General features: G+C 40.1%; 1 protein-coding gene across 3 annotated transcripts in view; it reads left to right on the top strand.

Moving 5' to 3' along the window:
* Nucleotides 1–627: 627 nt before the first annotated feature.
* Nucleotides 628–15,293, top strand: part of USP3 (ubiquitin specific peptidase 3) — a 99,084-nt gene continuing 84,418 nt past the window's right edge. For 2 of the 3 annotated variants that reach the window (XR_010663893.1, XM_065940239.1), the window contains exon 1: nt 1,031–1,583. Coding sequence is in view for 2 of the 3 variants with exons in the window: in XM_065940239.1 (XP_065796311.1) it covers nt 1,199–1,583 (385 nt within the window). In the remaining variant the exon portion in view is untranslated. Of the gene's footprint in view, nt 958–1,030; nt 1,584–15,293 lie in introns of those variants that run through there. The other variant, XM_065940240.1, reaches the window with a different exon arrangement.

Below are 15,293 nucleotides of genomic sequence, written 5' to 3'. Positions count from 1 at the left end.
ACAAGGTTTGAACCCAGGTTCACGATCGCCCCCGCCATCTCGCACCTAAGTGGCTGGCTAAGGCCACATGTCCAGAACCTAGTTCAGAACTAGAACCCGGTCAGTATGGTACCTGCCGCAGGGAGCAGACAACTAAACCAGTACAGCTCTGGGACCCATGCAGCCCGCTGGGCCACCGGGGGCCAGGCCTTTAACCTCTCTGAATCTGAGCCACAGTGTGTAGAATGGGGGCTCTCTGTCTGCCCGTGTGGTTTTTATTTTCTTCTTCACACTTTCTTACGTGACCAGATTTTCTACCCCGGTGTAGTCAGACCACCTCATTACGCAGGATCAGTGTTATTCTGACTGTGAGCGCTCGCCCAGGCCGGGGTAAAAGCAGCGGACCGGCCCGGCGAGCCCCGGCTTGGCGCCCCACCCTTCTCCGGGCCGGGGGAAGCCGCGGCTGCTCTGGGCAGCGGAGTTGGGAAAGTCACTTCCGAGCGCAGTCTGACTCTGGGCCAGCCGCCTGCGAGCGCGCGAACCCCACCCAGCTGGAGAAGACGGGGGCGGGGCCGGGACTGGAGGCGGGGCCTGCCCAGGGGCGGGGCGGGGCCGGCCTGGGAAGACGGAAGCCCCCAACCTAGGGGTGGCTGCAGAACCCGGATCCCGGAGCACCACGTTTTCCGGAGCCGGACATTTGGAGACGGCGGGCGAGAAAACCCGGCGCCCGGAAGCTTTTGCTTTCTTTGACGCAAGGGCTCGGGACGTAGCCGCCGTCGGCCGAGCGCCCGGCGAGGAGCGACCCCAGACGGAGTCTTCGGAGTTCCTCCGCCCCCGCCTCGCCGGGTCCCGGAGCCTCAGTCCTTCTCGCAGCTCTCCTGGTGGCAATGGAGTGTCCGCACCTGAGCTCCAGCGTCTGCATCGCTCCGGATTCAGCCAAGTTCCCCAACGGCTCCCCGTCGTCCTGGTGCTGCAGCGGTGAGTGCGGCCCCAGGCGGCCCTGCAGCGCACCCGAGGCCCCGGCTCCGCCGGGCCTGCCGTCTAGGGGCCGCGGGCGGCGGACGCGCGGACTCGGGAAGCGGTGCGGGCGAGCCGGGCCCAGTGGCTGGGGAGGGTACGCGGTGAGGCGGGCGGAGCGGCGGCGGGCGGAGCGGCAGCGGCGGCTCCTTTGTTTCCCGTGGCCCGACGGTCCGGCCGGCGAAGGAGAGGCCCGGGAGGGATGCGAGCCCGCGGGGGCCACGAGCGCGTGGGGACGGCGGCGACCCGGGACCCTGGCCTGCGGCTCGCGCCCCCGCGCCGCCCGGCAATGCCCGGGGGCTGTACTGGCCCGTGTCGCCGGGTCGGGGGGCTGCGGGAGTGGGTGTCCGGCCCCCACAAGGCGGCCGCACGTGTGGCGGGGCCCGAGTTGTGTCCCCTCCTCGACCGGACGGGAAAAGCGCAGCTCTCGGGGGCAGCTTTGTCTGAACTGCTGGGCGCGCTGGGGCCCTTCGCTACCTGTTCCGGCGCCGCTTCCTTTCGCTTCCCCCTATGCTCCAGCGATCCGATCCACGCCCGGTGTGCGGGAGCCGCGACCCCGAGAGGTGCTCAGAACTCGGCAGGCCGAGGTCAGAGGCTTTCATCAGCCTGGGAGGGGGAAGTTTGGAAACAGGCTGCGGGCTAAAAAGCTCAGAACGCTGATGGAGCAGCTGCTTTGGAGGGGCGGCTCATGTTGGCTTTCAGGTCTTCTTGGTGGGTTGAAACAGCTTTGGGATTTCCGAGTCCATGTGCTGGAGGACAGTTATTAGGTTTATGTAATGCTTTTGCATTGCTTAAGCATCTTAACTCCTCTGCCGGGCCCCTTGGAAGCCCCAATGCCCTCTTATTGTCTGCTCTAGCGACTTAGGATCGCACCGGCCACACTGCTTTGATTACTTCCTGGTAGGGCCCTGGTGCAGCCGATAGAGTCTTTGTTTATTAGCTTTGAGATAATCGGTGGCAGCTTGGGTTGGAGTGTAGAATGTAAATTGTGCATTTCAGAAATCTTAAGTTCATTTGAAGAAATAAAGAGAAGAAAAGAGCAGTGGTACGGTTTGGCTCTGTGACGTTTCTTATTATGGGCGGGAGCTAGGAAGATAGTTTAGAGAATGCCTTAACACTTTTGACAGGTTACTTCTTAAATGGTGATTATTATGTCCTTGGAGAAAAACACAGGCAACAGCCACAAAGAAAAATGTACCCTGGGATAAGGAGTTGAGATAACGGTGGCTTCCTTGAGCTCTGAGAGGTTTGATGCTTTGATTGCCTTTGGAAAGTCAGATTGTCTTTTTCTGCACGAAGACTATAAAGATTGTAACAGGTTAATTGATTTTGCAGTGCAGTGTTGCAGTTCTTTTATGAGGGTGGAGAAAACTTATCTAGGAATGTTTCTTCCACAGTGAATGTTGAGTATGAAACAACAAATAAGGTGTGTCAAGTTGCTTTACAAATTAGTTGATGTTGCATTAGCTATAATTGTAGCTGTGGTGCTACGATTGTGGTAAGTTGTTTCTTTCTTTTTTTATTTTTTTCAAGAGATTTGGGGGAAGAAATGACCAAAATAAACACTAGGAAAAGCGTACCTCATGAGGAATGATGAAATTCCTTTCTCTGTGGTAAACTACAGGGATACAAAGCAGCCAGCTCCCTTATGGCTTTTTCTAGGTAAACTCACATCAAATTTTAAAATGGCCTCACTGGGCACATGCGTCTAGAGAAAGGAAAAGAGTTTATGCAAGTGACAGATATCCTGTTATGAGTCAGCCTTGCCTTTGTCAGTCAGGGCGTCCACTTGACTGTGGGAAAGAGTTACGGAAGATCGAACATCTCTTGAGGAACTTCAGTTAAAATGGAACATAACTTAGAGGCTTGTGCTGATACGAAGAACAAACTAGTGTGGCTAGCTCTAAGGGAGGGGTTATTTCTGTCCAAGGGCTAGGATGGCATCTTTGCATCTTGCAGCAAAGTTTGTCTCTGACATTGCTTTGGGAGGGTGATTTTAGTCATGTGCTTTCATTTGTAGAACCGATAGAGCTAGTTTCGCAACTTTATGTGGATTTTTTCCTTCTGCTCAAGTTCTGTGAATTGAACCCATTTCACGCGGGCCTCCCACTAACCTATTGGCATCCATTCATTGATATAATCTCATATTTTTATATTGAGCTTGATCTTGTTCTTGCCTGCCTGTTGTTTCAGTGATTAAACGATTATTAACTATGAGTCTTTGGCTAATTCATCATCTTGGAGGGTTATCTTTTCTGGTATTTATTCTCCAACACTCTCGAATTTCTTCTTTCCTTTCATTCTTTCCTTTTCTTTTTGGTAGGGAACCAAAAGAGTAGCTAGAGTGTGGAATAATGCGGTGACTGAGTGTTGAGTCTGATTACGTTCTTTTTAGGGAGGGGAAAATCCCTGTCTTGGCACTGGGACAATAAAAGTAATGCCCTTGCCCTGTTTTCTTTGGGAACTTGCAGTTACATCACAGTGAAACAGCCTTAAGGCAGCCAAGCATATTGCAAAAGACCAACATCCTAGGCTCTTCTGGGTAGCAACACATCCTTGGAAAGTAGTTCTGTTTCCTTTGAGCATAAGTCTTATGGTATCATTTGTAAAAAATGGGTAATACTTCACATTTACTTCACAGGTGGTGGTTAGGATGCACAAGATAATTTTTGTGCAAACTTTGAGAGATTCCAAACACTATTCAAGTAATAGGTGGTTTTATAGGTCAGAACATCTTTATAAAAAAGACTCTGAATACTTAAGTATCTAAAGCCCCTTAAATAGGGACTAGGACAGACTGGCTTTATGCTGAATTATGCTTTGCAAGGAGATCTATTACTCAACAAGATTAGGGGGGTGTAAGAAGTAATTATACTTTGGAATTAACTTGAGCTTCTTATCTGTGGAAAGACCTTGGTACATATTATTGTATATGTTATGTAATTGTGTACCACAGCGGTTCTCAAACTTTTTGTTTTCAGGCCTCTTTTACCCTCTTAAAATTATTGAGAACCCAAAGAGTCTTTGTTTGTATGACTTATAGCTATTGATATTTGTTGTACTGAAAATTATATTTACTTATATATAAGATAATATATATTTATTATATCCTTTACAATTAATAATAATAAATCCATTACCTGTTAACAAATAGTAATTTATGTAAATTTCCAAAAGAAAAATTTGGTGAGAAGATTGGCATTATTTTAATTTTTGTAACTGTCTTTGTTGTTTGGCTTAATAGAAGACAGCTGGATTTTTACATCTGCCTTTGCCTTCGGTCTCTTGAGATATCACACATTGGGAAGCCTCTGGAAAACTCCACTGCATGTTTGTGAGAGAGTAAGGGTAGAGGATAAAAGTAACATCAGTATTATTTATGAAAATAATTTGACCTCATGTACCCCTGAAGGGTTTTGGAAACCCTCAGGGGCTCAGGATCACACTCTGAGAACCCACTTGTATACAACAATAGTAACAGTTAAGGACACCTGCTCTTATCAAAAGAGCTTTCAAATATTAAGGAATTCCTTAAGGTCTTAAAACTAGCAGCATTTATGTCTGTGTGGAGATTCACAGAATTTATAATATATAAGCTGGGACGATGGAGTCCAGTAGTCAGTCCCTTGCTCTCAAAAAAGTTGCAGTCTAATCTAGTTGGGGGAGAGACAGGAAACTAACTGGTTAGAAGTTAAATCCATGTTGTGGCTTAAGGTAAGTGTTGAAAATAGTAATCTCCTAATAAGATAAAAGTTGATTTATGTCTAATTTTGTTGAATTCGTTCTCGTTTTTAAATGAAAATGTTTTAAATAAAAATGAGGTCATTTTTCAAGGTTTTTGTTAAGTGCACATACCAGATGTTATTTTCAGAAGCTGGAGACTTGGGCATTTCATTTGTGTATGTGTGTGTGGGTAAAAGGGTTGAAGCAGTGGCAAAATACTGGGGAGAAAACCCAGATTGGTTAAAAAGATGCCCTAAACACAACTGTTTTCATAACTAAGGTGAGTCAAAGACTTTAAGGGTTTGGGTTAAATAGCCAGTTAAATTGTAGATATTTTAATAGCATAGGCATGACAATTTTTTCCCTGATTAATTCTTTAAAGAGTTAAGAAGTCCTTTTATAGTTTCTAGTACACACTTGCCCTCACATTACCTAAGAAAAGTAAGTGTAGATTAAGTAAATATTTTGCAGTTTGGGATGGTTATTGGAGATTAATCTTTTTTTGAAGATGCATTTAGTTGGATAGAGTTCTGATTATTGATCCCATCTCAGTGGTAATAAGCTTGTCATTTGTGGTAAAGCTTGAGCTAAAAATTAGATATCACTTTGATGGGGTGATGGGTTATTTTGTACCAGATTTCTCTCACAACCTACATCTAAAGAAGACTCTTATATGCCCAGTAGACTAAATTTTCTAGGTGGGATCAGTCATTTGTTCATTGTAAGGTCAAATGCATTTACTGCTCTCTAGTAGTAACCCTGTGTGAAATTAAGTGCCTAGCATGTAATAAGACCCTCAGTAAATATTGGCTTAATGAATGAAGGAACTTTCTTCCTTTTGATGGTGGCTGGATTGGCCTTAAACTTATTTAAAATAAATGGAAAGCATAGTAAGTGAGCTTCTCCCCAGAATGCTTTCACCAGCCCCCACTCCTGGCTTTTAGTCTGTAAAGTAAACTTTGGATTGTGAGGAACTGACCATCTGCAGTCTTGTTACCATGATGAATTTGTATTCTTTTGACATTCTGTGTGATGAATTTGTATTCTGTTGACATTCTGTGTTTATAGGTGGGCAGATATGACATTTTAGTAGTAAATGTGGATGGGACAGTTAAAAATCAGTGGGCCTGTGATACTTTTGAAGATTAATATTTAAATTTCATACAGTTTTCTGAAGAATTTTAACATTTTCGATAAGCTTTGTAAGCTTAAGTCAAACGCAGTTGTCTTTCTAGTTTTTCTGGCAGTGTCCCACCTGGAATCCCAGCCCCTAGAACTTTAAAGCAGCCTAAGCTTATTTCCAAAGTCTCTGAATAATTGGTAGTAGATGTGAAGAAGCTGGGATTTAGAATGTGCTCCATGTGTTCGTTTGAAGAGACTGCAGTCTAGGGACTGAGCCTAACAGTTTGCTGTTGTGAAGAAGTTTTGACACATGGATCCGTAGTTATTCTCCAACTAGTATTCTTAGCAGTGTACAAAGAGTGTCCTTCATGGCCTAAAAGCAGGGGAAAGGATGGGGTTGAGGGGTGAATTTGAACTGTTTGTTTCAGTTTCTTGTTATTCATTTATTCTCAAAATAGCTCATTCTCATCATTCTTTGCTTTTATGGCATTAGCCTTAGGCTCTTATAACATCCTACTTTTTCCACTTTGAAATGTAAGCGATTTCCTTCTTTACTGGAATATGATAGATTAATTTTTAATCCTTTAAACTTAATTTAGAAATATTTATGTTTTTCTACTGTTTGTCGCTCAGTGGGCAGAACAGTGAGTAACTTAGTTTGTAGCTCATTGAGTAATTTAAATTCCTGTTTTAAAATTTAATTGAGTCCCTCCTCCATCAGGGAGTAATTTACAAGGGCTTTTTCCCTAACCTGTGTTGTTTTTTTCTTTTGCAGTTTTTTCCCACTTCTTGAGCTATATTAGGTACTTTCCTTTGAAAGAAAATACTAGTGTCCTTTGATTGTGTGCAGACCGTGGGTTTTGTGTTCAACCTAAGGATCCACGTAGAGTTGGATAGTAGCTTATCAGTGTTTGAAGTGGGAACTATGTATTGCTAATGTGTGTTAGTGTTTTATGTTTATTCATAGCTCCTTTAAACAAAAGGGCCACTGCATTCTAGGTGTTTTAGTAGAGCTTTCCTGGACAGATGGCTTAGAAGGAAGTACTTAGATTCTCAGCAGGGGCTGGTACTTTTTGGAGGGTTTATTTGTGATGAAGCTTACCTTGATTGACAGCTTAGAATGCTGAGAATACCATTAGCAGCAGCAACAGCTTGTTCATCTTACCTAGAATTGTTTCGCCCCAAGACCTCTCAAGATGCCCTGTGATTTCTAATAGTCTGTTTTGAGAATGTAGGTAAGAGAAGGTATCTCACAATGAAAGGAAATCTACCTAAAAATTGTTTATTGCAATTGTATCTTGAAATCTTTCTGGGTTGTTGAATGATCTTTGGCTTAGAAACTTGTAAACAGAGGTCATCTTTTAACTGCTGTGAGTCTGCAGATGTTAGCGTATATAGTAATTCCAGATATTTTCTCATCTACTAGTTATACTGAGTAGGAGGAGAACTGAGAACAACATAAAGGAACTTCAAAGCAGTTGGCCAGCATTTAATCCTGACTAATTTAATTAACTACCCATCCTTGTAGTTTTTCCTGTTTTCCTAGATTGTGAAACTGAGACAAAGATTAACAGAGTTGCTCAAGATGCTTGGGAATATTAGAGATAGCCCACAGCTTAAATTCAAATACCATTCAAACCATACTTTTGACTTGCCTTTTTGAAGCAAGGTCTTTATTTTGTCATCTAGTCACTTACTGCTTGATAATTTAAAGGATTATAAGTGTTTGGAGACATACTTGAAGTAATTCCTCTGAAGATTTTTGATGTGAAAGTGTATTTTAAAGTCTACATTTTGGAAATAATTTATTTTAAATGTCTGTATTTAATTAGCCCTTCCTCCCTCTGCTTATTGATTAAAATGCCAGCAAGGTGGAACAAGGTTGTTAATACGGTTGGAAGAACACTGTTTTTGAATGTCCAAATGTTGGTTCAGATTGAATTTTTTTTGTAGGCTGAAATGAGCTTTACTTTAGATATCATGAACCAGCCTTCTTACCGTAGCTGTGGATAAGGATGAAATGCAGTGAGCTCTTTGTCATTTTATAAATGTGGCCCCCTCCCATTTGTTCATTTTGTTTCTGCTGGAGGAGAGTCTTCTTGGAAGTTGTTTGTTATGGGGTGGGGGAGGGAGAGAATTCTTAAGATAGGGAATTTTCCTTTTGCTGCTGGTAGCTCAGGGGTTATTTGAATCTTTTGCTTTTAGGCAGTACCCTTCGTTGATTCCATTTCGTTATATTTTAAGATTTTCCAATCATATTTCTTGAAGAAGTTACTTATAGTCTTTAGGCTGCAGTGCTTAAAAGGTTTCCCTCCCCCCCCCCCGCCCCCCCACTTCTTAAGACATACTGAAAAAGAGGTATATGTTTGCTCTTTACAGATATATAATATACAGGTAAGCTTAAGAAGGCAACTTCAGATTTTGAAAACTTGTTGAAACAAAACCTGTGCATTGAAAAGTGAAGTTTGTAGTTGTCTTAGTATTTGTGTTAGCTAAATGCCTCACCATTAATCACCACTAGCTAATTAAATTTCTAAGACCCTTTTGAGGAGGGAATTGAGAGTTTGTTTTGAATATGAACCAGCTTGTGTCTTTGAAAAGATATTATAACTGACTGGATTTTATCTGGAAACTTTGTACTCTGCTTTAGGATTGAATAACTCTATCAGCGGGCTGTTTTCCATTTTGAGTAGATGTTCTTTCCTGATATTTTTTCTCTGCTCTAGCTGGGTTTAAGGCAGCCTTTGGAAATCTACTTGCCTATTTATCCATGACCTGTCCTGAAGACTCTTAATTTCATGGACTGTTCTTGAACTATCTCATCACCAGGCAGAGCAGACTGGCGATTAACTGTCATGTTCCTGCAGGTTTAATTTAACCAATTGTAAGATAGTACACTTGTTGATTTAACTTCTTTAAATCTTTGTTCTTACTGACCATGCTCAGGTTTTCCTTTTTAGATAACAGATCATTGTCCATTTCTTTGTTTTGGTCAGAGTTTGTGGAGATCATGCTGAAAGTTTTAGGCAGCAAATTTTCTTTTCTTTTCTTTTTTTTTTTGGTGACAGAATGTTTCCCTGGGATAATGGATAGATAAATGTTGAAAAATATTTTAATTTTTTTTTTTTTAAGGAACTTCTATTCATCTGGGGCTGAAATTTATATTATTGATTGAGTGGTTTTTAAATTTTAGTATCACACAGTAAAACTGAGATTAACTCTAGTTTCCATCTGAATTATTTTGAATGTTAATTGTGAGCTCTTTTGGCATTGGAGAAACTGTTTGCAGCAACAGATTCAAGCTTCACCTTACGTGTATGAAGTAACTGCCAGAGCTCAACATTCATGCTGTGAGAATTTAATTCTAATTTAATTTAACTGCTTCGGTTTCATTTCAGTTATTTCAAGTGTTTTGTTTGTGTGTAGTGTTTTTAGAACCTCATTAAGAAAGTATTTTTTGAGACTTTTTTCCTTTGAATGATTAATATAGATTTTTGGGAGAATGTGGGTCAGATTTTTTTTTTAATGTACCTATTGGTTGTAAAAAAAAAAAATTCCAGCTCTTGCTTTGCATCAAATAACTGATGCAAATTATTGAACAGCTTGAACAGCTAATGGAGTTTACAGGTGCCTATTTTCTGTAATACTGGGTTCCTAGCCTTTTAAGCAGAATATAAGCATATGCCCAGTTTATGTTTTTTTCTTTCCATTTCTTCATAAATAGTCCCATTGATTTTTAAAAGGATAATTTCCCAGCACACCAGTAAATACAACTGTGGTAATTTCACACCTCCACCCCCAGATTTGTACTTCAGTGCTAACCTATACTGTATAACCACAAAAAGCTAGAAAAAGGATTGTACAACATAGATATTAAACCTATCTCTGAGTAAAGTCTTTGATAATGAGGTTCCTTAACGCCTTAAATGTTTTATTGATTTATGGGCGGGAGTGCTTCCTATAAAATATGTGTGTGCATCTTTTCTTGTCTTGCATACACTTGCTTTTGTTTTGAAATAATAGTTGTGTGGTGTTTACATTTATGACTTGATTCATTTCTTTTGAAAATCCTTTTACTGTTTAACCATGGATTTGCTTACTCAGGTTGTTGGCAAAGTGTGGAATTGCATCAGATCTTGCTATACTAAATAAATGGAAATATTGGATGCCAGAATTTTTCTTAAATGATTCATGGCTTTTGTGTTCATCCTCTGTATAATCAGCTTCATAAGGAGAGTTATTTTTGAAACAGTATAAGCTCCTGATAATTTTTCTGTGGTTATTTGTGTCTGGCCTTCCAAAGGCAGAAGTGGCCATTTTGATTCTGATGTAGTAATCTGCTTTGACTTGAGTAGTTTTAATCCTTCTCTCCACTACCCTTTCCTCTCATTTGTAGGTAGGGGCACAGTTCCAGCATTTAGCTGAAGACTGTAGAACAGATAAAAGCATAATAGCTTCATAGGTGTCTTTTGTTTTTTTTTTTTCACCAAAGTGGGTTTGAACAAGTCTGAGTCTGTGATAGAATGAATAATAAAATAATAATGTTTAGTACATTACAATTGAGCATATGTAGTTTCACATACATTATCTCCATATGTTGTTTTCAATTACTTATGAGGACTGATTTCAGAAATGCATTTCAAAATAGAGTAAAATGCTCGAGCGAGTGAGGGGACCAGTCTTAGGGATCAGAATTTGCCTCTGTGTAGGAAATCAGCAGGACCAGATGCCCTGTCTTCTGGCTCTGTAGGTATCTGGCTCTGTTAACATACAGATGATAAATTTTGGCCAGCTTTGAAATTACATTCTCTAGTAGAGGACACATACCATTAGCTCTGGAAATTAGCCTTATAGTATATAGGGAGTTCAATAGGTGCCTGGCCCCAAATGATAAACAGCTTTTGTAATTTTTATTTCATGCAATAGGTGACAGGCATTTTTTAAGATGAAAAAAAGTGGTTTAGGCAACTTCATGAATTGATATGATTGTTATATCAGTTTACCTTTTAAAGATTAGTGTTTTTGAAAAGTAGTACATTATACAGTTACGTCATACAATTTAGTGTCAGAAGGTTTAAAATAGAGCAGCAGGCTCCCTGCCCTCCACCGTCAGTCCTGCTGTCCACAGACGACCACTTTCAGCTCTGTTAGCTTTCTCTCTCATGTTTAGCCACATACTTCAAAGTAATACATGGTTATTTTTCAGTTTATCCATTTTAGGTAGCATCTTGACATCTTGTGGTGGTAAATGAGGACATTAGTATTTACATTACCCTTTCCTCTGCCCCCTCTCCATTTCTCAATATGACCAGACCACAAATTTTTATTAATATTGTGAATACTTTTTTTTTCTGGCATTTTATTTTTCCTTTAGTTAGTAATTGCTTTTTTTTTTAATTGCTTAGTTTACTTTCTTTACATTTTCTCCCAAATGTAACCTATACCTTTGTAAAATGTCTATGAATATTATTTTCCAAGCATTTAAACACATAATCTCTTAGTAGTATTTTTCCTGAGGCTCTCCTTCCTAGAGTGCCCTCACTCCCATCTGAGCTGACTGTTCTCTAGGCCAACTGGGCAGTTTTTACCCTGTGATTCCCTCGCTGTCCTCTTGTATTATGTCTCCCGTTCCCTGGATCCCAGGTCTTTCTCTTCCTTGGTTTATTAGACCATTGTATGCTGGAGTACATCATCTAGCTCCCTTCTCAGGGCAGCCACATTTTTGATCCCATCCAAGTCTGATACCTTTATTCTACCTTTATACTGGACTGCTTGGTTGACTATAGACTGTTAGTTAGAAAAGATTTTTCTCTTAGAATTTTTTTTTTTTTTTTTTTTTTTGGGGTGATGCAGCACAGCTTGTGGGATCTTCGTTCCCCTACTAGGGATCATCAAACCCATGCCCCTCCCATTGGAAGCAGTCTTAACCTCTGGACCGCCAGGGAAGTCCCTCTCTTAGAATTTTGAAAGCAGTGTTCGTTTGTTTTTAGGCTTTCAGTTTTTTTTTTTAGGAAACGTGATGCCTTTTTGATGACTGTTTTTTGTTCATATATAGCCTTTTATTCTTTCTCCTGGAAGCTTTTAGGATATTCCTTTTATCCTTGGTGTTCCGGAATTTCAGAGTGATGTGTCTTGGCATGGCTTAGTTTTTCTTTTCTTGTGATGGGTTCTCAAGGGACTTTTCAATCTGTGCATTTGAGAGTACACTCATCTTCCCATACTTAAATCTCCTAGTTTGTACATTTTTCTTTGTACAACTCTTATTAATTGAATGTTGAGCACCGTGGGTAGAACCTGTAATTTTCTTATCTTTTTCTTTCTTTGCCTTTTGGTTCTAGTTCCTGGGATATTTCCTTGTTTTTATTTTTCCTTCTACCCTTCTATTGAATTTTGATCATAATATTTCTTGTTTTCAAGAGCTTTTTGTCCTTTTTCTGACCACTGTTTTTCCATACATCCTATTGCTTTTGTTTCGCAGTATCTCCTCTCGTTACTCCGGGTTTTAGAGTTTGTTCTGAGGCTTTTCTGTGCTGTCTGCATTGTTTCTCTTGTCTCTGGGTTCCTCTTTTTCTTTTCAAGATGATTCTTTCAAACTAGAGGTTTTCTTCACAGGATCTGATTTTACCTGTCTTATTTTTTTCATGAAAGGGTGGGGCACTAAAAAGCTCTGTGAATCTTGTATACATTGGGCTTCACCATAAAGTTGGGGCAGGCCACCTTCTTCATGGAGGAAGACAGTCAAAACGTCCGTATGGACATTTACTTTTTTAGCACCGTTTTTTCAGTATTCCCTCTGGGAGCTGTCCACCTGGCCACTGATGCTCTGACATGAGGAAGCAGGAAGTTCACGTGTTCACCTTTACTTTGCTGTCTGCTGGGCCCTGTGTCCCTAAGCCCAGGACTGCCTCCCGGCCGCACTCTCCTCCACTGGTGCTTGGGCTGTAGCTTTCTTCACGCTAAGAAGATTGTTACTGCTCCTTTGACTTCTTCCTGACTGCCAAAAGCATGCTGACATTTGCTTGTCTCACGTGTTCTCTTTGTGAGTCACGATCAATTTAAGATTTTATTGTCATTTTAGTGAAATGGGGTGGAGAGGAGATAAGAGAGAAATTGGTCTGCCATGCTTAATTTGGTGTTCGCTTTTGTTTAATTAATTAAAATTACTTGGCCACGCTCTGCAGCATGTGGGATCTTAGTTCTCTGGCCAGGGATGGAACCTACGTCTCCTGCATTGGAAGTGCAGCGTCTTAACCACTGAACCACCAGGGAATCCAATTGGTGTTTATTTTTAAATGAAATATTTTTAAATGCAGTTTTTAGGGCAAAAACATGCTTTGCCTTATCAGAGATGGATTTTATTAGTAATCATCCAGAGAGTTAAATCACTAAAACTGAAATTTTGCAGTACTATTTTTGAGTAAAAGTTTAAACTCAGATTTACCTTCCTTGATAAGCAGAGCAAAATACTGTTGCTATTACCAGAGTCAGCAGAGGGAGTAGATAAGCCTCTAGGCTTGGCTCTGCTTGGGAAATTGGGAGCCAGAATTTGGATATATAAAAGAAACATAGTTGTAAGGTCATTTGGACTACTGCAATTAATCTATTACAATATTTTTACTGGATTAGTTTGTCATCCATTAATAAAGGGAAGTTACTGCCAGGTTTATAGTACTGTTTGGCTCTGTACAATGGTAATTTAACCTTTTCCTTTGTGTTATAGTAATTTTCAAAAAGTATGTTTTTAATAGGAAGCAAAGAATAAAAATTTAAAAATCTCAAAACCCTTTTTATTTTGATACACTTTCACACTTAAAGGAACATTATTAAGAATAATACAAAGAACTCCTTTGTACTCTTTACCTATTCATGAGTTAGCATTTTGCCACCTTTGTGTTACATGTGTACCTTCTTTCTATATATCCCCCCGACTCCCATCACTGAATAATTTGCAGATCTAATGTTCCTTCATCCCTAAACGCTTTATTCGCCCCTTCAAGAACAAGGACTTTCTTTTCATTAAGCATGGGATATTGGTTAAAAGTAAGACATTTAATAACTGATATAGTAGTAGTATTGAATGCACATTCCAGTCTCAGATTTCTCCAGTTGTCTCAGTAATCTCCTTTATAGCTATTTCCCAGTTGTGGCACCCCACCCATGTCCCCTACATCTCACCCACGATCATGGGTTTCATTTTGTTGTGATAACTCTTTTGGTCTCCTTCAGTTTCTAACGGTTCCTTATCCCTTTTTTTGTCTTTCACATCTTGAGTATTTCTGTAGAGTGTACTTCAATTTGAGTTTTTCTGTTGTTTCTTTATGATTAGATTCAAGTTGTGCAGGGTTTTGATAGGAAATACAGAAGCAATCTGTCTTCTCAGGGCATTATATCAAGAGGTATATGAAATTGGTTTGTCTCATTTTGGTAATATTTATTTTATTAAGGTGATATTTGCAAGGTTCTTTGTTGTAAAGTTAGTTTTTTCCCCTCTGTTATTGTAGCAGATGCTTTGAGATTTTATGTACAATTGTCTTATTCCTTATCAAACAGTAATCTAGTAATTTAGCATCCACTGGTGATTCTTGATTGAATCAGTTGTTACCAGGATGGTTGCAGGATGTTGATTTTCTAACTTATTTCTTCTAAGTATATATGGGGACGCACTTTCCTTTCTCACTCATTTGTTCATTTATTTTATTAACATGAACTCAGGTTTTCATGTTATTTTTTGACATCCTGTTGCTATTTATTTTGAAGATCAAGTTGTCCTAGATTTGGCTAGTGGAGACCTTCTTAGGCCATAATTTTGACATTTCCCTATTGTTCTTGGAGCCCTTACTTTTCTGGCATGGCAAGGTGCTCCCGGCTCATCTTGTACTCAGCCTGCTCCAGTCTTGGAATCAGCTATTTCCCCAAGTAGCCATCATTCCTTTTAGTGCGGAATAATGCTTATAACCTAAGATCTCTCAGCAAATAGGAATTAAGAAATATGAAAATGTATATGTGTGTGTATATATATATTTGTTTATATTTATGTGTTTGTGTAACCATGAGTTCATTTTGATACCTTTAATTCCAGTTCAGCACTGCAGGTCTCATCTTGTGCCTTTCTGCATTTGTAATGCCCTTCTCTAACAGTGAGAATCTGGTTCCCATTATCCTCAACACATGTACTTGTTTGCTCCATGCCATAATCAGAGAAAGTAGTTCTGAACTGCTGACCTACACCATTGCAAAGAAAACTGCTTATAACTAGAGCTTAATATTTTTAATGGTGTTTTTTGTCTGTATACTCACAAAATATAAAGTATTATGTTAAAAAATTGTTTGTGTTAGTTTTCCTTCCCTTTCCTTCCCTCTTTTAACACACTTATTTATTTGGCATACAGTCTGCTTCATTTGTTTTTGTTTGATTTCCATTTAAAATTTTTTCACCTTATCCTTGCTGATTT

The sequence above is a fragment of the Muntiacus reevesi genome, chromosome 7, assembly GCF_963930625.1.
Source record: "Muntiacus reevesi chromosome 7, mMunRee1.1, whole genome shotgun sequence".
NCBI classification, from domain to species: domain Eukaryota; kingdom Metazoa; phylum Chordata; class Mammalia; order Artiodactyla; family Cervidae; genus Muntiacus; species Muntiacus reevesi.
This window is presented reverse-complemented; position numbering and strand designations above follow the sequence as displayed.